Source organism: Heteronotia binoei, chromosome 14 (assembly GCF_032191835.1).
Source record: "Heteronotia binoei isolate CCM8104 ecotype False Entrance Well chromosome 14, APGP_CSIRO_Hbin_v1, whole genome shotgun sequence".
NCBI lineage: Eukaryota > Metazoa > Chordata > Lepidosauria > Squamata > Gekkonidae > Heteronotia > Heteronotia binoei.
In genome coordinates this window covers 26,721,494-26,743,372 of record NC_083236.1, presented here as the reverse complement: position 1 = coordinate 26,743,372, position 21,879 = coordinate 26,721,494, and the positions used below count along the sequence as shown (strand labels likewise).

The window sequence follows — 21,879 nt, the reverse complement described above, 5'->3', positions numbered from 1 at the left end:
TCACATATTAAACTGTATAACTCTCACTGGCACCATCAGATAATCAGACATCGGCTTCCCAGAAGGACCGACAATGTGAAAATACATACCCACTCAAAAATGGGCTGCTCTTTTGTGACCGTTTCACTGGCTGCACAAGTGTTCTTTTGGTTGAATGTTGACAGTAATTAAACAGAGGTGGTGATCACTTCTGAAATTGCTCAGCAGTGCACTTGGGAAGGGAGGCACAATGCAGCTGTTAAGAACACAGCTGGAGATGCCTTTTAATTCCAACATCCACCTCTATTGTTGTAATTGTTAAGTACCCACAGGATTAACAGCGAGCAGTCCCAGTGACAGATCTTGGAAAACTGTGCAAGGGTCCCAGAGGAAGAAGACTGATTTGTACAGTAGTGTTTTCAAGAATGCCCTTGGCTAGACAGGGTTGTGTCATGGAACTGCCCTGCAACACATGACTTCAGTACTCATTACAGGCCAGAGGACAGGTGGTCATTACCTGTCATGTTACAGAGGGGGGCCAAGGCAGAGGAAGTGGCCTGCCTGCAGTCACCTGAGGCTGAGATTTGAACTAGGTGCTCTCCAGCTCATATAGTCTGGTCTTCATGCAAAATATGTGGGTGAAGTGCAAAGTGTTTTGTGGTCCCAACATGAGAGGTCAGTAACAATGACTCCTATTTTGCTGATGAAGAATAAGAAAAAGTATGGGTGGGTGCATCCAAATTCAGGTTTCTCAAGAGAGTTTTTAGGAATCCCTTGCCCCACTCACTGAGAGTTGTAATTCACATGAGCACATCTCAACTGCTGTCATTATATTATAGAGGATCTGGCCACATATGTAGGCAGAAGCAAAGAAGGGAAGGGAATACTGCTAAATGAAAGTCCAAAGCACATATAAGACAGGTGTATCAGCTGCTCCACCAGTATTTTTTTTTAATTAATGCATTTCGTACTCACCATCTCTGCCTCGAATGGTGCAGGAATAACAGATTGATTGGAAAGGAAGAGCATCCTGGAGGCATCCTTTAAGACCTGTATATTGCCAAAATCTAGCGTAGCAGGATGCACATAAACAACCGGGCCTTCTCCAAAGGTCACCAGATCAATTTCCTGCTCCAGGGAAAAACAGCAAAGATTGAAAAATCAGCACCTCACTGTCCAACTGTCAGTGGCCAACAGTTGTGCTGGAGGGCAAACAGAGCACAGAGGCTAAGGCCTCCTGCTCAGAGCTTTTTTTGAGGAATGCAATTCCAGCTGGCTTGGTGTCATATGCAAATTAATTCCTGCTGGGCTTCATCTACAAAAAAGCCCTCTGTGAAACAATGGTGATATCAGTGGATGTGGCCTAATATGTATTTGAGTTCCTGCTGGGCTTTTTCTACAAAAAGAAAAGCCTGCTCTTGCTGATGTCACTTCCTAGAAATGGGATTCAGAGGTTTACTGCCTCTAAATATGGAGATTCCCTTCTGACATCCTGTCTACCAGCTATGAATGGATCTCTTCTCTATTCATCAATCTAATCCCCCTTTTAAAGTAACTTATGCTGGTGACCACCATTATAGAGCCAGTTTGGTGTAGTGGTTAAGTGTGCAGACTCTTATCTGGGAGAACTGGGTTTGATTCCCCACTCCTCCACTTGTACCTGCTGGAATGGCCTTGGGTCAGCCATAGCTCTGGCAGAGGTTGTCCTTGAAAGGGCAGCTGCTGTGAGAGCCCTCTCAGCCCCACCCACCTCACAGGGTGTCTGTTGTGGGGGAGGAAGATAAAGGAGATTGTGAGCTGCTCTGAGACACTGACATTCGGAGCGGAAGGCGGAATATAAATCCAGTATCATCATCATCATCATCATCATCATCATCCATGGATACTGAATTTCACAGTTTAATTATTTATTGAGTGAAAATGTACTTCTTTTTGTTCTGAATATATTGCCCATCAACTTCATTGGATGCCCCAGAGTTCTAATGTAATGGGAAAAGGGGGGCGTGGAATCTACACACTTTCTCTACCCCAGGGATGTCAAACATGTGGCCCAGGAGCCAAATCAAGCCCCCAGAGGGTTCCTATCTTGCTTCTCTCTTCATTGGCTGAGGCTCCTCCCTTCGGGAGGAAGGAGGGAGAGGGATAGCTTGCTTTGTGAGGCTCTCTCAATCGCACAGCAGAGTTACTGAGCCAAGCCTTTCTCCCTTCTATTGGCTGAGGCTCCTCCCTCTCCTGGTCCCCTGGGGAAGGAAAGAAAGAGCCAGAGCTTCCTTTGCCCAGTTCCCTGGATTCCATGGGAGAAATACAAAGAAAGCACCTTTAAGATCAAGAAATGCTAATGCTTTAAGCGTGTTTTAAAAATTTTTAATTGTGTTTGTCTGTGTCCTTTATAAAGCTTATATCTCTGCTACCTATCTTAAATCTACCTAATCTTAAAACACACGTGGCCTGGCCCAACAAGGTCTCATTTATGTCAGATTTGGCTCTCAACAAATGAGTTCAACACCCCTGCTTTACCCAATACCTAATTTTATAAACCTCTATCATGTCTCCCCTTAGCCATATCTTTTTTCCAGACTAAAAAGTCCCAGAATATCTAGCTTTCTCTCATTGGAAAGAAGTTTCACCCCTTTATCATCTTGATTGCACTCGTCTGTACTTTTGAAACTCTGTAATATCTTTTCTGAAGTACATCCACCTGAACTGTACAGTTGCCCAGGGTCAGTGTCTCTGCCCCTGCAGAGAAGGGGCTTCAGAAAGGATTGGTTGAGCCCCAGGGGAATGCAAGTCCCACAAAAGGCATGCTGCACTAGCAAGCCCTAAAGCTGGGGAAGTTGGTTAACAGCTTGTGACAGGGTACGGCCTTGACAGAGTCATCTGGGGAAACAGCCATTGAAAAGGAGCCCATCTGGCTCTCAGCAGCAGAAGCCAACCAAATCAAGTTTCTACCACAGATGACCCTGGCACTGAGATCCAGGAGAGTTCTGATAGGGGGACAGAGACAAGAGACAGTACTGACCTTTTTAGAGAAGGCTGGGCGGAGCAGCCAGCACTTTAAAGAAGTTTAAGTGAAAGACCAGTGAGTTCAGTAATCCAAGACAAGTATCCATTGGCCTAGGGCCCTGTCACAGACACACCTCCCCAGGACTGGATTGTGGAGAGGATTGGTTGAGCCCACAGTTGGCCATCCCTTGGAGAAGCATTTAAAAGGTGTGCCCTGGAGTAGCTGAGGAGGAAAAGTCAGATCCATTCCCTAGCAGGTGGCAATAGGTAGTTGGCACAGCAGAATGGGGAAATTGGGTGAAAAGATCCCCTCTTCCCCTTGCTGTATTCTGAGGCTGTATCTTGGGACACTTGCCTCACAAAAAGCAACCCTGGAGGGTGAGACAGTTCTGGACTCAGACCCACCAGAAGAGCCTGACAACACTATGTTCCATCTGTGGCCATCTTATTTCCTTTCTTAATAATCCCTGTATAGAGTTTGTCTTTTCACTGCTGCTGCACACTGAGTTGACATTTTCATCGAGCTGTCCATACAACCCAAAACGGATTGTGATGGAGTGATGTTTTTGTTTTTAACGTACATGCTGTAGCATGTTTTGTAAATTGCCTCCGGCCCGAAAGGCAGTCCATCAATCCTTCCAGAGGCAACCCTTACTCTGTGTCCTGGTTTGAACCCTTGACAAATCTCGGTGCCAAGCAGTCTGTCTTGCAATATGTTAAATTAGCACAACCAGCCCTGAAATGACTGGAACTACAGGCCAGACCAGCGAGGCAACGGAGGTGGTGGGCTGGTAGAGGAGACAAAGCTTCTGCCTGCTCCAGCCAAATGTGATCTCTGACTCATACCGATGGGCTATCGCAGCGCGTTAGCTCAAAGGGCAGTCCCATAAAAGATACACATGGATACGGATTGCTCCTGAGAGGGAAGAAGAGATACTGCAATGACAGTAAGGCTTGTGTGGCGGAACCGGCCCGATTCTGCCTTCAGGCCCGGTCCCGTCAGCTCCCTATTGAGTCGCCAACTCCTGGAGGGAGCTATGTCTCCTCCTGCCCCTTGGGCGCGCTGCCACCACCTGCTCAGTCCCGGGGTTCAGATTGAGAGGAACAGGACTCCCAATCCCCCTCTCCTGCTGTGAGGCTAGGCCTCCAGGTCCTCTGCCACCCTGCACTTGGTTTTCACAGAGGCCTCAGCGCTTCTTTGGGGCACCCCTGGAGGATTGGCACCTTATCCAACTGCATGCCTTCCTCCTTCCCCGGGGCCCCCTTCTCAAAAACAGCGTGGCCTAAAGCGGTTTGGGGATCTATGTGGTACAGAGATTGCCAGTATTTAAAACAGAAAAAACATTTATTTAAAAGAGAAAAATATAGGAAAAGAAAAACACCAAAACAAAAGCAGTTGCATCTACAAAATTAGCACAGCACAGCCCAGCACAGCAAAGCCCCGCACAGCAAACAGCATAACAAAATAAAGTTGATTATAAACGCATCCGGCTGGCCCTGATCTAAACTTGCCCTGTCTTGTGAAGTACTTACTTAGTCTGCCTGCCTGGAGGCCTCATTTTCCTGAGCAGGCCTCCCCCACAGGCAGGAGCCTCCATTGCTCACCACATGCTTGCTCGAGCGCTCGCTCCAATCTGGCCTCTCTTCCTGCCTAACACATGGCAAGAACAACAGCCCTTCCTGCCTCTCTAGGAGACTTTCCCCCTAGCGTTGTTGGTTTGGCTCTGGAAGGGAGGGGGGGAGTGAGGGGAAGGCTACAAAGCCGGCTGAATGGATTTACTGATCCCTGCCTTTTTGGATGAAGCACCAACACTCTCAGATGGCGTTTCTCCACAGCTTGTAAGAACGGACATTAAGGATGAGGATACTCATCACCCAGTAAGACTTAAATGGCTGCTCATCAGAAAGCCCTGGTTTCTCTTTCCAATTTTGTCTTTCGTGGGTTAGGTGATTTATTTCCACAGTGGTGCCAAACTATGTTCTGCATCAACAACATTCTTTCCTGTGTGCCTGGCCTTGGATGAAAGGCAGTGGGGAAAGCTGCTTTTCCTGAAATGTCTCCCCTGGGAATGGCACAAATTTGGACAATGTCAGCCCAGCTGGCCACAGAATGGAGTCAGTTCTCCTTGACCTAAAGAACATATACTATTCGGTTTCTCCTGATGGGCATTAACTGTGTAAAAACTGCAGCAGTTGCTGTACTTCCAAAGGCTTGGGGTTTTGGTACCTTTAGGGTTGACTCATACATTACCAGGTCCATGTGGCCACCAACTCTGTGCCCAGAGTTCTATGCTGGGAAGTTGGCTCCCAGATGCACACAGGCCCTATTTGCATTAGTATCATAGCATGCTAGGAGAAGGGGCTTCAGACTCCTCCCACACACATTCTATTTTCCAAGCATGAAACAGCTCCATTGTGGGAAGCCTGTGTGTAACTATCAGTACAAGCAAGTTTCCCCGAAGGGCAAATAGCTCAGGAAAACAGTGTGCAGGGGGGAAGGCTGAAGCCCCTTTCCCTTGTGTGTTGTGGTCCCGATATGGATTGTGCCTACAAGCATCTGAGAATTAAGTTCCAAATCGAGAATTCCCAGAACACATCTGTAGAAAGCCCACATTTTGGGGGGGCTGGAGTTTTTGTAATGTGTGGGGCTGGAGTTTGTAATGTGTGGGGCTGGAGTTTGTAATGTGTGAATCTGCATTATTAGTGAAAGTACAGCAAGCCATTTAGTGACTTCTTACAGCTTTTGCATCAATTGCAGTGAAGGAAAGCATCAGCCACCGGTCCTGCCTCGCTGTTGCTTTGAATAAAGTGCTTTTCCCCCCATTTCTCAACATCATGTTTATAAAAGAGGGAGGGTGGTGGAGGATGGCCCTCATCTTAGGCTGCTAATCTTTAGATGCAAGTCTGAATTAAGCTTGCAGCGGAGCAGCTTTTAGAGACAGGACTGAGACTTCAGATGTAATGTCCTGAGACGACCATGCACACATTACAAAGATGTGGATTTGGGACAGCCTGTTCCAGATTTCCAGAAGCAATAGGCAGAAAGCACCCAAGATCCCCTTCCCCTTCTAACCACCACACATGCTCACTTTTCTCCCATTCAGATGCCTCCCACCTGCCTGTGTTCCTTACCCTGTCCTTTTGTGAACACTCCTGCTGCCTGTGCTCACCACCATCCACAGCCCTGTTCCCAGGAGCATGAAGCTGAATAGAATGTGTTGGCCTGGTGTGGGTGTAGCTGACAGCATAGTGGAGCACTAGCAAATAAGTGAGTGGTGAGGTTGACAGCAGTGGTCCCTGGCAGCTGCCCCACCTCAGGATATGCTGATGCCAGCCCCAACCCTAACCCAGGAACTTCGGAACACTTTCCAAATATGATGTTTTCAGAAACCAGAACTGTTAACATTCACTTCATGATTGTTTTGGAAGCTTGCCAATCCAACTGCTATTTTCAAGGGCTCTTGTGTGTCAAATATTTAAGGTAGTGCAAACACTGAATCAGGGTTACTCCACATCTTTTTCCCTCTCCAGGAGTTTCTCTGATGCACCTGCTGATGTGAAGAAACAATTCAACTCATTCTCACAGGGGACATAACCCTGGCAGAGAACCTATGCATATGTTTTCTGAAAGACACCAGTTGTTGAGTTTTGCCTGAGGCAAGGTGAGACCTCCTGATCTTCCGTTAAGGTAGATTTTTTTTCCACTCACCAAAGGCGGGTCTTCACTTCCAAAAACAGCAATATGGGCTATGGCTTCCTGCTGCCCCCTCTCCTGGACTTCCAGAGCCACAGGGATTTCAACAATGGCATGAGGCGGAATGATGCCACAAGGTGCTGGACTGGAATGCAGGATTGGAGGACTCTTCTCATATTCCTAGACAAAAGCATCACAATTAGCCTTCCCAATGAAGCACCTGGTGCTTTTCACCAGCAAAACTTAACCCTTGCAAAGGTTTTCACTTGCAGAGCTCCAACGAAGGACCCCTACCTGGCTTTGTAGACTTCTGAGAGTAGCTTCTGAATAAGATCTGCTTGTGGTGCCACAAGACCGCTCTGTTTATTTAACTATTTTCAGAACCCTTTGTAAGATTTCATAAGCTTCAGAACTTAAAAGACATTCAACAGCAGGAAATGCAAGCCAGGAAAATGTTATTATGGGTCTTGCCATTTTTCCTCTCTTGTCCCTACCCTATCCTACCCATAGCCCATTGGATATTGTAACTCTACATGCAAGAGGATCTGGGAGGGAAAGGGTGAAGAGAATTCTCTCACTGAGGTACACTTAGCAGTTGGCCCCACCCTCTCATTGGTAAGATGTTGAGACTGTTTGGCTGTTGCTTGCATTCTGTTTTTTCATCTTATATGAGACCTCTCTTCTCTCTCTTACCTGGGCTTGGAACTGTAGCAACTTAATATTTTTCAAAGTTAATCCGTCATGTAAGACGTGCTCCTATTTTAGTAAGTAAATTTCTTTCCCTTGTTACCGTTGGAGTCAGATCATCTTCATAATTTGTTTGATGAGAGAATAAGAACAAGATATTGGATTTATACCTTGCCCTTCACTCTGAATCTCAGAGTCTCAGAATGGCTTACAATTTCTACCCTCCTCCCCCACAACAAACACCCTGTGAGGTAGGTGGGGATAAGAGAGCTCTCACAGAAGTTGCCCTTTCAAGGACAACTCTGCAAGAGCTATGGCTGACCCAAGGCCATTCCAGCAGGTGCAAGTGAAGGAGTGGAGAATCAAACCCGGTTCTCCCAGATAAGAGTCCGTGCACTTAACCACTACACCAAAGTGAGCATTTTCTCGTTAACCAGGAACCATGGAGGATGGGGGATACTGCATAAAGTTTCTGTGCTTAAGTGCAAATGTTTTTTTTAAATTTTTAACACCATATAGCTGACCTTAACAGGGTGGTCACTGCTTTCAACATATTTACTGTACTAGAACATGACAATGTGCTAAGGGACCCGGCCTGGCACCCTAAGATCAGTCTGGATCTGAAACACCATTTCCGCAGCCAGCAAGCACAACAGTATGGTGGTAGCACAATTAACAACAGCACATACCTGGGGAAGGAGGCCATAGCATCCTGGCAGGTCATTGTCATTAATGAGATGCACCATTTGCTGGTAGGGGAACTTCAGAAAGCAACGTCCAAAATTCAGCATGGAATTAGCCACACTCAGGGTAGGTGTGATGCATCTAGTCAATTAAATGAAGCACATAAATAGAGGAAGAGACTTTTGAGGGCAGAGAATCACACAGCACTGTCAAGTGGAACCCCATCACTCACATGAGCAACTTAGACTTTAAATACTCCTGAAAGTGGACAAAAAATGATGCGGTCACAGTTTTCAAATCTGCAGATCTTCTATCATCATCAATAATGCCCAAGGAATGGGGAGATTCCCCACCCTGAAACCTTGTTAGCAGCTTACAATTTTCTCATGAGCCAGGGATGTCTTATGGCAGCTTAAAGACTAGGACACTTACTGTGGCAGAAACTTTTCATCAGCTGCATGAAGTACTACATTGAGTAGACAGAGGTGTGTTTATGTGTTTGTGTGTGTGTGTTAGGTGTGTGCAAAAAAAATCAGTTTTTCCAACAATTCAGGTTTACTGGACCTGAAAAATATCAATATTTCCAAATATTTCTGAATACCAGTATCAGTATTGTATTGGTATTCTGGTAAATAACTGGGAAACCTGAATTTATTCAGCTCCATTATACCCTATAGGGACCATCTCCATGGGGTGTAATGGAGAATTGATTAGTTTAAATTAAGTTCAAATGCCTTTTAGCCATGTCTGAATAAAAGCCGAATAACATCAGCTTTTATTTGGGCACAGCTATTTTGGTAGCCGAATCAGATTGTCTAATCTGTATTCAACTGAATAAACCTTATCCGTATTTTTCGGGTTCTTATTCAGCTCGGCATATACTGAGCACACACCCATAAAATGTATGTATATGTAAGTGTATGTGCATCAAAAGCAGGAGAGTGAAAACCCAGCACTCCAAGTCTGCATCCACAATTGCAAGGATTATTGATTTTGCCTTCCTTGTTGCTTCAAATGCAGAGATAACAAACACTGGTTTGTTACATTACTCCACATAACACAGATGATCACTAAATCTTGTCTTGCCAATTTTCCATGGGAGTAGTCCAGACCCACTCCAACTGCATTGTTTAACTGGATCATGCTTTCACCTGTAAGGAAACACACCTAAGTCTGGGAATGTAACACTTCACAGTTCTCACTAATTGGGCTCTGGCCCAAAATGCTCTCTGCTGTTCTTTGGAGGAAAGTTAGAATTGGTTCTTTGCCTTGGGAAAGAAAGAAGAGGGCATAAGGAAATACAGTAGTGAGCAGCATGGAGATTTTGGACACTATGCTGGGGATTACTGCTTGAACACCCACTGGTTCAGCTCATGTCCTATTTGCCAGTCATGAACAGGGAGCCAAATTATTGATGAACTCATCATCTGTTTGTTGGCCTGTTTGCAGATGTTTGGCAGTTTATTATAATTACTATTAATTAGATTTGTGAATCGCCTTATCCTGGCCAATGCTGGGTTCCAGGTGATGTATATCAACATAAAATACCTATAAAATCACTAAATCTCATTAATTAAAAACAGTTCACTACCTGATAACATCCTTTGTAGTGTGCAACAATTCAGCTTTTGAGGTATCGAGAGAAGAGAATCCCCTTGGAGGGGGGAGAAGGGTGTACCAGCCTAACAACTATCACTGTCCTCAAGCAAAAGCCTGGCAGAACAATTCTGCTATGCAGGCCCTGGGGAATTGTAGAAGATCCCACAGGGTCCTACTATCTTCCAGCAAAGCATTCCACCAGGTTGAGGCCAGGACTGAAGAGGCTCTTGTTGAGGACAGCCAGATCTCTGGGGCCAGTGATCACCAGTAGACTTTTACCTATAGAGCATAATACTCTTCAAGGGATATAGAAGAAGGCAGTCCCATAGATACATTGGTCCCTGACCACTCAAGGTCATAACCAGACCCTTGAATCTAACTTGGTACTCAACCAGAAGCCAGCGTAGCTGGCACAGCACAGGTAGAATATGTGCCGTCTGTGGCATTCCCATCAGGATTCATGCCACCGTATTCTGGACCTGTTAGAGTGTCCGGGGCCAAAGTCAAGGGCAAGCCAGCATAGAGCGAGTTTCAGTAGTCTAGTCTGGAAGTGACCATCACATGGATTACTGTGGCTACGTCCGAGCAACGTAGGAGGGGAGTCCTGTCAAGGGCAGGCAATCTGCACTCTAACTCTAGCCCCAGTCTCCCCAGCCACAGAACCTCCATCTTTGAAGAGTTCAGTTTCAACCTACTCTGCTTAGCCAGCCCACAACAGCCTCCAAACCCTCAGCCAGAGATGATGGGATCGAGGCTGACCAATCGCCCAACAGCAAATACAGCTGCCATCTGCATATTGATGACACCCTAGCCCAAAACTCCATACCAGCTGGGCAAGGGGGGGACATATAGTTGTTAAACAACATCGGGGAGAGGAGTGTCCCTTGAGGGACCCTTACAAACCAGGGGGTATCTTGAAGACACATCCTCCCCTTATGCCACCCTTTGTCCCTGACCATGGAGAAATGAGGAGAGCCATTGTAAGGCCAATCCACATCGGCAAGGTGGTGAATCAACAGATCATAGTGGACTGTGTCAAACGCTGCTGTAAGGTCTAACAATAACAGCAGTGCTGACCTGCTTTGATACAACTGATTGTCTGTTAAGGCAACCAGGACAGTCTCAGTCCCATGGCCAGGGCAGAAACCTGACTGGAATGGGTCTAGTGCTGACGTGTCCTCCAGGAAGCCCTGGAGCTGTTCAGCTACCACTCTCTCAATTACCTTACCGAGAAATGGTAAGTTTTAGACAATTTGTTTGAGTCCCAATGCCACCATGGAAGACAGTTCTGAAGCCTGAACAGAGGCAGCAGGTTCATCCTCATGAATTTTTAAGTCCCCCAAAACCAACAGCTGTGGGTACTCCAAGGTCCACCCAGCCACTGCCTCCAACAGGCTCAGAAGGCCATCCGCTGTGCACCTGGTGATCAGTACACCGGACTGATGACCAGATTCACCTCTGACTCCCACACCAGGCCAACACATTCTATTCTAGTAATCTCTGGGATGGGGAGCAGTTTGAAGGAGAAAGCCTCTTGAATGAGCAAAGCCACCCCCCCCCACCTCCTACCCCGAGTTCGAAATTGATGCAAGACTGAGAAACCTGGTGGGGCAAGGTCTTTCAGGGTCACTGTTTCACCATCCCGGACCCAGGTCTCAGTCACACAAGACAGGTCCACTGACTGAGCTGTAAGATAATCTTGCAGGGTCCTGGTCTTGTTATTTGCTTCACTACATTCCTTCAAAACAGCATGATCAGATTTTTTTGCATTCTCACACACCCCAACTGAGCTCTGTTCTGCTCCCCTTCTTGCAGCGACACTCAGAAAGCAAATCTTTAAACAGACAGTTAAATCAGTCACAAATCATATAAATCAGTCATCATAAATGCCAAGTTTAAAAACATCCTGCTGTTTAGTGCTTGTTTAAGTAGATTCTTAAAGACATTCATGGTTGCTGATCTGCTTGAATAAGCAGCATTTTTGCACATGTGCAGTTGTTATTTAAAAACCTGGTACAAACCTATACGACAGGCTTTTACGTCATTCAGTGCCAAACCGACAGGCTTTTAAGTCATTCAGCGATCAACTGACTGTCAAGCTTACCATGTTTGATTGTGGCAAACACATGTGCTGTAAAATATACAATGCTTTGGGAATACCTTTTAGTCCCTCTCCCACATACCCAAGCATGTGTGACTGGAACAAATCTCCCACTTCTTCCCTGCTTCCACCTCCCTCCCCTCCCTTTTGTCCTTCCTTTAGGCCAATTTTTAGAACTAAGCTCCTTGGGGCAGGGACCCATCTTCTTGTACTTCTCAACCGCCCTCCCCTAAGCACCATGGCTCTAGTCCTAATCACCAGCATCCAGCTGTTTTAATGAAGAAAGAAAAAAAATTCCACAGGAGATCATAGATATGAATCCCCAGAACACACTTTGCAAAGCTGCCTCTGAAATCCAACTCAGCTGTCCAAAAACAATAGCACTAAAGAGTCCACACAGTCTTGAAAACAAATGCATCCTCTGTTTCAGTGGCACATGCACTGTTTGCTGCCTCTGAAGGATAGCAGGATGAGAGGCTCTTTGCACCAAAAGGGTCCCTGATAGACAACTCCCTACAGCCCACAGGCTCAGAGTCACATCTGTCTCTCTTAAGCCCTTCAGAACACAGCTGCTCATAGATCTGCACAAACTATCAACCAGATGTATCCAGCTGATGAGTCTGCCTCATGCTGTAACCGCAGACATAATTCATTCATTCTGCAGCACAGCAAGGCTTCACCTTTTCAGTCTCAAGTCGTCTTATCTCATTTCCAGTTCAAGTGGGGGTAGCCATCATAGTCCATTACAGTAAAAAAACAAAAAGGAGTCTAAACACTAATAGAATTATTGAAGCATCGGCTTCTGTCGTCCCTAAAGCTTACTTTATCAGCAACGTGAAGTGAACATTTGGCCAGAGGGAGACAGATATACACAGCAGGATTACAACTGATCAGTAGGTTTGATTATATCAACTAGAAACTAAACAGAGCAGAGACCCTCTTTAGCCACTCCAGGTGTTCAACTGCTTGACATCCATAAGTGACCTTGCTTATATCACCAATTACAGCTGTCAAGAATGTACTGTTCTTACACACTTTTGAACTTTAGATAAAAATTCCACAGACTGGGAGGTCACAATTTCTCTCTCTCCATTTTCTTTTGTTCTTTTCCCATTCTCAAAGAGGGGTTGGAGCCCCACAAAAACTGAGATGCTAAAAGACTCTTTTTTGTTTTATCCCATTTGAAATATCCCTTGACTTTGAATGGGTTGTTCTGCCTAGGGGATATAAACTGGGTGCGGGGAAGGGGAAGGGTTACAATTTTGTCAAAAACCTCCCTTACACTGACACCAGGACCCTAAACATTTTTGTCAGAGGACTGTCATTCTGATGGCTGACTTCATGTCGCAGTTTGGGGACATGCTTGTCCCATCCTGAGCACTGAGGTGAGACAGGCCCTCTCTCAGGTGACCTTTGCCCTTGAACCTATTAGCAGACTTCTTTGGCAGCAGACTGAGTCAGAAGCTCACCTGGGATGATGCAAAGCACTTAGCAAGGTGACTGCCTAGGCAAATGTTCAAATGCTTTGTGAGAGGTGTGCAAACAGCCAGGGAGGGAGAAGCATCAGCACTCACTTAACAGCAAGCAAGTTTGCAAAGGGAGAAGGTGCCATTGCCCAAAGTGGACATGACTTCCCCAGCAGGCCAAGACAACAAAGTTCATGTTCCTTCACCTTCCCATCCTTCCTTCTTTTTCTGGTCATGTCTTGGAAAAGGGACTAGATTAGCACCAGTCTCTCCAGCAGGCAGGTAAGGTTCTAACCTAGCTACAGAGCAAAGCTCTCCAGGAAACAAAATGGGAGCAGCTAGCCAGATTCCAGCCACTCTCAGCTGGTGCGGGAGCCAGCCATTAAGCAGCTTGAAGGAAAAGGGGGGCCATGGGGAAGGGCCATGGTTCAGTGGTACAGCCTCTGCTTAGCTTGCAGAAGGTCCCGGGTTCAATCTCCAGCATCTCCAGTCATAAGAATCAGGTAGGAGGTGATGTGAAAGTCCTCTTCCTGAGACTCTGGAAAGTCGCTGCCAGTCTGAGCAGACAGTATGTGATCTTGGTGAACCAAAGGATCTGATTCAGCATAAGATAGCTTAATAAGTGTTCAAAAACAGCAACAAAAAGGTTAATGAAAGGGAGAAAGCTGGAGCAACTGCTGAAGAGTTTCCGCCTAACCCCAGACTTCATAACAGTCAGCTCCTCTCTCCTCTTGCAGAGCAAGGCAATCCAGGAAACCATCACAAGACTAATTCCCATCCCCCCCCCCCCCCCCAGTATTCTCAGTGGAGTCATCACAAGCTCCTCCATCTGTTCTGTGGCACAGAACACAGTTCATTGCAGTAAGTGCAGCGGTGAAAGTGACAATACCTTGCTGTAATTAGAAGTGCCAGCACTTCTTCGCCAATACCCTTCACGTCTACCACCAGCGCCGTTTCATATTTCTTCACAGTATTGGAACATAAGGTCACCTGCCACAGGAGAGAAGTATTTTGGTTACAGGAGCAAAGTTCCCGACCACAGTGCGGCAGCTGTCCACAAGTCATCTATCATTTATTTCAGCAAATTTCAATGCCCACCCCAAAGAACGGAACTCTTCCTAATCCTAAGAGAAGGCAGGCACATAAAATATAAGAAAAGCAGCCTAGGGTACAAAGAGAAGTATGCTAAAGGAATGCAAATGACTAAGAACTGTGACTAAGAGATACTTATGAAGATGCCTCTTATGAATTTCCAAATCACTTTGGCACAATCCTCAGGATGCCTTTAATGCAACAACTGCTTGGGTGGCTCAGCAAATGAAGCTAGCAATTCAGCAATGATCCCACAACATGGATGGGGGACATAAAGCAAAGCTGCCTCCACTTTAGGTTAGGAACTAAGTAGAGAGACTGCAGATTTCAGTTGTAGATCACAGGCCTCTCAGCACTGGAATTTGTTCAATATGTTTAATGAAGACACTTGCAAAAGAATATTACTATGTTGTAATGCTTAAAGTCACCCAGAATTTCCATGGAAATCCACCCATAAAATCTTTTGAATTCAAAGGGATAGCTTTGCCTGCCCTTTAAGCCAGCCTCCTAGCAAGTATATGTCCACCTGAGGGACGATTCAGATGCTACTAATCAGGGCTTTTTTGTAGGAAAAGCCCAGCAGGAACCTATTTGCATATTAGGCTGCACCCCCCTGACACCAAGCCAGCCGAAACTGTGTTCCTCTGCGTTCCTGCTCAAAAAAAGCCCTGCTACTAAGTCTATATGGCAGACATGTCTCTGCCATGAGGACTTTCAGCTGGATGTGCAATGTGAATTCTGTGGTGTGGGAACTTAATTCCCAGGCATGTGTGGACTGAATTCAGAGAGTGGGAGTTTCAGCCTTCCCTTCTGACCACCATATTCCCAACCTAAACCAATCCCAGGGAGCCATCACTTAACCTGCTGGAAGAATTTATGTGTCGATTGCTATCCATACATGTAAGTTTCTCCATAAGGGCAAATGACAGCTCCCCAGGCTTTTTCTGTTGGACAAATGGCAAAGGGGAGGGGAGACTGAAGCATCCCCTCCCAGCATGCGTTCCTATCCCCATCAGGCCTGCACATGTCTGCAAAATAAGTTCCCAGCACAGAACTCACAGAAGACTATCTTCGTGTCCCAATGGGGAATCAGCAAGATATTGGCCCTTGGGGAGAGGCTAGTGTGTTAAGAGAGGGAAATTTAACACAGATAGTATATATTGACTGGGCAGAGAAAGAGAGATGGCAGGTGGAAAGGTTTTCAAGAAGTGAGTTACAATGGCTTAGAAGAGGTGATTGGAGCACGGATAAGAACTATTTAGTGGTAAGAGCAGAGAGGAAAAAGGCAGGGTTTTTTAAATGCTGAAAAGGAAGAAGCGGCAGCTGAGAGCTGGAAAATATTCTTTTTCTTTTGTTGCAGGTAGCTGGCTTCTAATTTGAAAAAGCGTAATTGCTCTTGTTGTTTAAATTAACTTTCAAGTGGATAATTCTGCAATTCAGTCAAGGCCCTGTGGCTGTGCTGACAGAAGGTACTATCTAACCAGCATAAATTCTGTGTATTCAGTTTGCTGTCAGATCCGCTGCCCAGGATAAATGGCAGCCTTAAGTGGCACTGTACCTGGATATCCATTAGCCCTTGGGAACGGATGGTACCCTGGCTGGGAGTGATGGTAAATTCCTTGGGCCTCACGCTTCCAAGCCGTGCCTTTCTCCAGTCTTCCCGTGTAATGTCAGAGGCTTGAATTTGACTCTCGACACTGGGCTCACAGCCATCTCCTGGGACACGAAGGGTGAAGGTCATCGGTACCAGAGATGTGTTGCTGAGGCAGCAGGAAAGAGTGTGAGGAAAACCTGCAAGAGAATATTGTCACCCAATAAGCATTAATAATAAGATTGTCTATATATCCAGGATCACTCAACGTGGTGAATCAACAACTCAGCCCTAGGCACAGTTAGTTCCTGAGGACACGTATGATTTAAAATGGATAGAGGGCTTCATAAATTCTACTTTTATGCTACACAGCAAGGCAGCTCCCTCATGCATCAGTCAGTTAATGATCAGAAGTAGGCAAACGTTTCTTGAAAAAATGCCTACCAAGTCCTACTGGTGAGTTGTAAAGGTCTGAACACGAGCAAAACTGAACTTTTCCAGGAGAAATTCTACTGGTGTGCCCAACTTCCCTTTTGTTTCCTACATCTTTTAGATAACACAGCCAGTGTAAATTGCAAGCATATGAGAATTTATTCATATATATATATATATATATATATATATATATATATACACACACACTCATATGCTTGCAATTTACACTTTTATATATTTAAACAAATCATTCATAGTACAACATTAATTCTAATGTCCTAGTCTGTTATTTCATGTAGATTGTCCAAGTCCTTAAATAATTTTTTCATCTTAGGATCAAATCCAATTTAGTATTTCATTCTTTGCCAACTCAGCTGGCAAGTTTTGGTTCTAAAAAGCAAGAAAAGGAGTCTATCATTGCCTGTATAGAATCTGTGCATTATGCTTCTTGTGTCCGTCAGCTTTTAACATAGTGATTTTGTCCATTAACATGGCCAATTTTCTAAATTAGGTACTTGTTCTTGCTTCCAGTGTTTAGCTAGAAGGCCACCAGCATTTGCCATATTAAGTACCACTCAGGGAAAGCCATTTCATTAAAGCCCAGCAGATACATTAGAAGCAACAAAGGAAAATGAGGAACTATTGCCATGCGGAAAGTTAATTAGCCAGCATTAATCACAAGGCCACAAAACCTTGTCTGGAGTTTCTTTCAGCCAACTCTTCAGATCAGCCAGCAAAGCCGTTATGTGTTTCATTCTTTCAGGTGATAAAATTGTTTGGTACTCCGAACAGCAGCTGTTCAATGGTGGCTCCAGAATTTTTCTTGGAGGACTGCTTCTCTTCTTTGTGGTTTAAAAACATTTTTAAAATGCCAGGTTTTGGGAGCTCAAATACATTTCTACCAATGCAGGTAGGACCTGATACTTTGTTATGTTGGCCCTGTACCCAGTAGTAAGACAGCAAGAACATCATAATCCTTTCCTTCATTTGTTAGTTCCTCCTGCCCCCACCACAATGCTTATTTTGGAATACCTGTCATCTCCTTTTTCAAACCCTGCCTCCAAACCCACTTCTACAATCATCCTAAAACCACAGCCTCAGTTTGCCTACACCTTCTGCCACCCACATTTAGCCCTCCATATCATACCCTTTCTCCTTTTGTACTCTATTATGATTTGCCTATCCAGGGTGTGCTGTAAGTCATCCGGGCATGTTCAAAGAAAATATCAGCAGAAGGACAAATAAGAAGGGATCCCCACTGTGGCTTTGGGTGCTTGTGAGCACCCAAAGGAAGACAGCTGTCCCTTGCTGGAAACAACTAGTTGCAATTAATAATCCTTAAAGAATGTCCAGCACACAACCACTGTTCTAAATGGCATAAACTTACCAAAGGAGACATTCCCAAAATTGAGGGATGGGACATTGAAATGAAATGTAGGTCCAATAACACAGCCACTAGAAGGAAGACACAGAGAATTAAGAAAGGATGTGAATGCTTGAAAATGTACTTAACAGTGGTGTTTTCCACACTCCAGCTGTGCTATGGCAGTTCCAATTATCACGCTATCAGTGCAATCAATACACATTTACACATTTTCTTCATTTTTCCCCATCAGTGTTCTATCTGTTCACATTCACATTGTGGACTGGTTTTCCATTTTTGTTGTTGTTTTGTGCATGCACCAAAGTGTTGCAGGCTGAGAAATCCCTGCCCACTACATCACACCTGGGAGCCATACCTGGTCTACATGACTCAGCCCATTTTGGTTGCTGTTTGTTCCATATTTGTTCTCTATCATTGGCTCCTCCAAAATTTTTTGAATTATTTTCCCTGACTTGCTATCAATACAGTTTTCAACAGCTTTTCTGGGTGGGTTTGGGCAGAAATCCATGAGATGGAAAAAACTGTTCACATTTTGAGCAAGAGTTTATTTTACCAATTCATTCCTCAAGAGGGGGGAGTATGGGAATCATAGAATTATAGAGTTGGAAAGGACCTCCAGGGTCATCCAGTCCAACCCCCTGCACAATGCAGGAAACTCACAAATAATCTCCCCACACACACACCCAATGACACCTGCTCCACACCTAGAAGATGGCAAAAAAAGGGATTCCTGGCCAGCGGCGTCACTAGGGCAGGGCCAAGGGGGCCATCGGCCCTCCCCCAGAGCATTCTCATTGGCCCCAGGCACTGACCCATGGACCCCCCCAACAGGAAGGGGCTGGCCCTGGGACTAGAATGCTGCTGCTGTGTGTGGGCTGGCCGGGATTCTGAAACCGGGGCCGCGCTGCCGCCGGCTCAGCTAAAAGCGTGTGGGTGAGTGGGGGAAACTTAAATGCTGCAAAACTGGTATCTTGGATTACGGATGAGGGAGGGGCCATGTGAAGTGGGCGGGGTTGTGTGCAGAGGGGGTGACGCAGCCCTCCAAAAGGGGTGATGCCCAATGGGGGGGGTGACTTGAATCAGTTACACCCCAGGGTGCAACCCACCCTAGTGACGCCTCTGTTCCTGGCTAAACTGGCCCGAAGAAAAATTGCTGCCTGATCCCAAAGTGATGAACAACAATTTCCTGGGCATGTAAGAAAGGACCACATAGGGCTGACAAACAGGGTGGGGGATCCCCCGTCCGGAGGCCCTAACCTGCCGGCAGGAAGCAGGCTGCCAGGGGGATCCCTGCCCCCAAAGAGCCCTGTCACAGCATGCCATCCCTTGCGCGATGGTGTCATTCAGAAGTGACATCATTGTTGCTGGGGATGTCATGCCAGGACTCACAACAAAACTCTATGGTACTCTATGGTACCACAGATTTTCATCGCAAATCCTAGAGCATTCCCAGCACGATACTCTAGGAATCATGGCAAAACTCTATGGTACCACAGAATTTTATCGCAAGTCCTAGAGTGTCCCTGATGCCACATCCCCGGTGCGATGACATCACCTTTTTGCCATTTAGCCTCTGTTTAAAAACCTCTGAAGGACAGCCCACCACCTCCCAAGAAAGCCTGTTCCACTGTTGTTTTTGTTTTTCCAAAAATTGGCTTTACAGTGCTCCATTATGACTTCCAGAAAAACAAAAGGAAGGAGTCACACCTTACATTCCAGCTGCAAAGTATAATTTTAGGCCATTTCTAATGTCATGTTTTTTTCTGCTCTTTCCAGTCAGTTATGTTTCATGCTAGAGCCACAAGAGAAAGCACCCTGATCTGACTAGCTGTTTACTGAGCTTCATTCCTTGGTCACATGGCACAACAACCAGAACATGGCATGTTTACAGCTATTATGATTAGGCCTCCCCCTACTCATCCCAAACCCCACCCCCACAAATCAGCTCTGACTCCAAACTACTTCAGAACGTATGATTTTTTCACTGTTACTGGTTTTCCAGCTTACCTAATTACTAGGTTCACAGGCTGGGGAGATCCATTGACGTTGAACTGGAACTCTTCAGAGAACTCTCCCAGGACAGTGGAACTGAAGGTGATCTGAATGGCTTGATGGCCCCCAGGCTGGATGATACCTTCACTGGGCTGAAAACTAAAGCAGGAGCCCAGGGGAGTAGCTGTGCATGTCAGGCTAAAGAGGGCGTCAATAGCTCCTTGGTTAGACAAAATGGCCTGCAGCAGAGAAAGCAAAGAGAAGGAAAGAACAGGAAGGAATGATGTCTTACCTCAAAGGCAGAACTGCTTTAGGTTTCCCAATTAAATCCAAGGAGCAAAGTGGTGATGCTGGCTGGAGACAATGAAAATGTTTCTGTTCCAAGCAACCCACATGCAGAATCTCCCTCTAAATTTTATAGACCAATAAAACTGAGTTGAGACTTTGTTAGTGAAGTACAGATGTCACATTTTATGTATTTATTAAAACATTTATACCCTGCCTTTCTTCTTGGTTTGAGGCAGCTTACAATACATTCATCTGGCAGCAGCAATACCTAAGAGTATACATCTTGTGCTTTTTCTCACTGGATCTGAACTCGACAGCCCTCTCCACCACCACGGCTGATGCTATGAGCTAGTACAGCCCAATTCATAAAAAGTAAAGCTTAGGACCCAGAGACCTGAGTTCACTGCTGAGCAAGTCACTTACTCTCAGCTCAGTGTGTCTCTATGCATTGTGGAGAGGATAAACCAGAGACCTTGTCCATACAGGTTATTAGCCCTGGGTTCAATGCTGTTCGGGAGTGTGTTTTCTCTCTCCCACTTCCCCAGGGCATGTTGCTGCATTTCCTTGACTGTGAATTGATCTTTCCCCATTAATCTTTGCTTTACTGCAAACTTTTGGGATCAAAAATGAAAAAAAATAGGAATTGGGGGAGGGGACAGAGAAAAACCACCATAATGTTATAATGACACAATGATGTGCAATTTGCAGATTTTAAAAAAGAATTTTAAAAGCCATGGTGGTGGAGAGGTGACATTGTGATAAGACCTGCCATGTGGAAGCCCTGTTGTCACTGTGTTATATTGGCGGTAGCAGCAGCAGCGATGGGGAATCCATACAAGCCTGTTCTTATGTGGAAAACACCAGTTCACTCCCATGAGCTCCTCAGCAGGCCACAGATTTGATCAGTAATAATGCTCACCTCATAACTGTGGGCTGACTCAATGAAAATTTTGCCAATGTTCAGATGGTCAAAGTTGAAAAGCAGCTTGGGACCCATGGCCTCTCCTTTGATGCGAAGAGGAAGTCTGTTCTCACGGCCTGCAGAGATGGTACCCCTCATAAGGATTGTCACAAAACAGAGAACTACAGCTATAGAAAATTGTTGGATTTTTTAAAATTATATTGTTCTGTAATTGCCACCATGAATGTGGTTAAATTGGCTCAACTAAACTTCATTTTCAGGCTATATATCCCAAAAGCTTTTCTTCTCTTCTCAGTTTGAAATCTGACTACTGATGTCTGAATGCTGCTGTTTCTTTATGTCTCACATCTTCAGTAGGATCCAGGGGGGTCTTTCCTGAGTTTAAAATTAATGGGGTTTTCTCAGTACTTGCTAAAGAGCTCAGAAATGCTTGGCCTTGATAGGATCATATGGCCTCACCTCGGGAAGTATTATGCAAGCGGTGAAAATCTGTCTGTTTTCCAAGGGTTTTAAGTTTAACTGATGTTTCTGAGCTTTAACACAGTGCTCGTTTTATGCTGTCACTCTCAATCAAGCACTTGAACTGATCTTTTATTTTGTGATGTTAATGTTTTGTTTGTTCTATAGCACTATGAAATTATGATAATTGCAAAGAAATCTAATAAATGAAATAAAGCCTAAGGAGAGCCAGTTTGGTGTAGTGGTTAAGTGTGCGGACTCTTATATGGGAGAACCAGGTTTGATTCCCCACTCCTCCACTTGCACCTGCTGGAATGGCCTTGGGTCAGCCATAGCTCTGGCAGAGGTTGTCCTTGAAAGGGCAGCTGCTGTGAGAGCCCTCTCCAGCCCCACCCACCTCACAGGGTGTCTGTTGTGGGGGAGGAAGGTAAAGGAGATTGTGAGCCGCTCTGAGACTCTTCGGAGTGGAGGGCGGGATATAAATCCAATATCATCTTCTTCTC

General features: G+C 45.4%; 1 protein-coding gene across 1 annotated transcript in view; it reads right to left on the bottom strand.

The window, feature by feature from the left end:
* The window catches only part of HYDIN (HYDIN axonemal central pair apparatus protein), a 234,138-nt gene that overhangs the window by 157,778 nt on the left and 54,481 nt on the right, over positions 1–21,879 (bottom strand). The window contains 8 exon segments of the mRNA XM_060253816.1: positions 955–1,107; positions 6,692–6,856; positions 8,053–8,188; positions 14,103–14,203; positions 15,864–16,096; positions 17,719–17,786; positions 19,723–19,946; positions 20,915–21,033. Coding sequence (XP_060109799.1) covers positions 955–1,107; positions 6,692–6,856; positions 8,053–8,188; positions 14,103–14,203; positions 15,864–16,096; positions 17,719–17,786; positions 19,723–19,946; positions 20,915–21,033 — 1,199 coding nt within the window.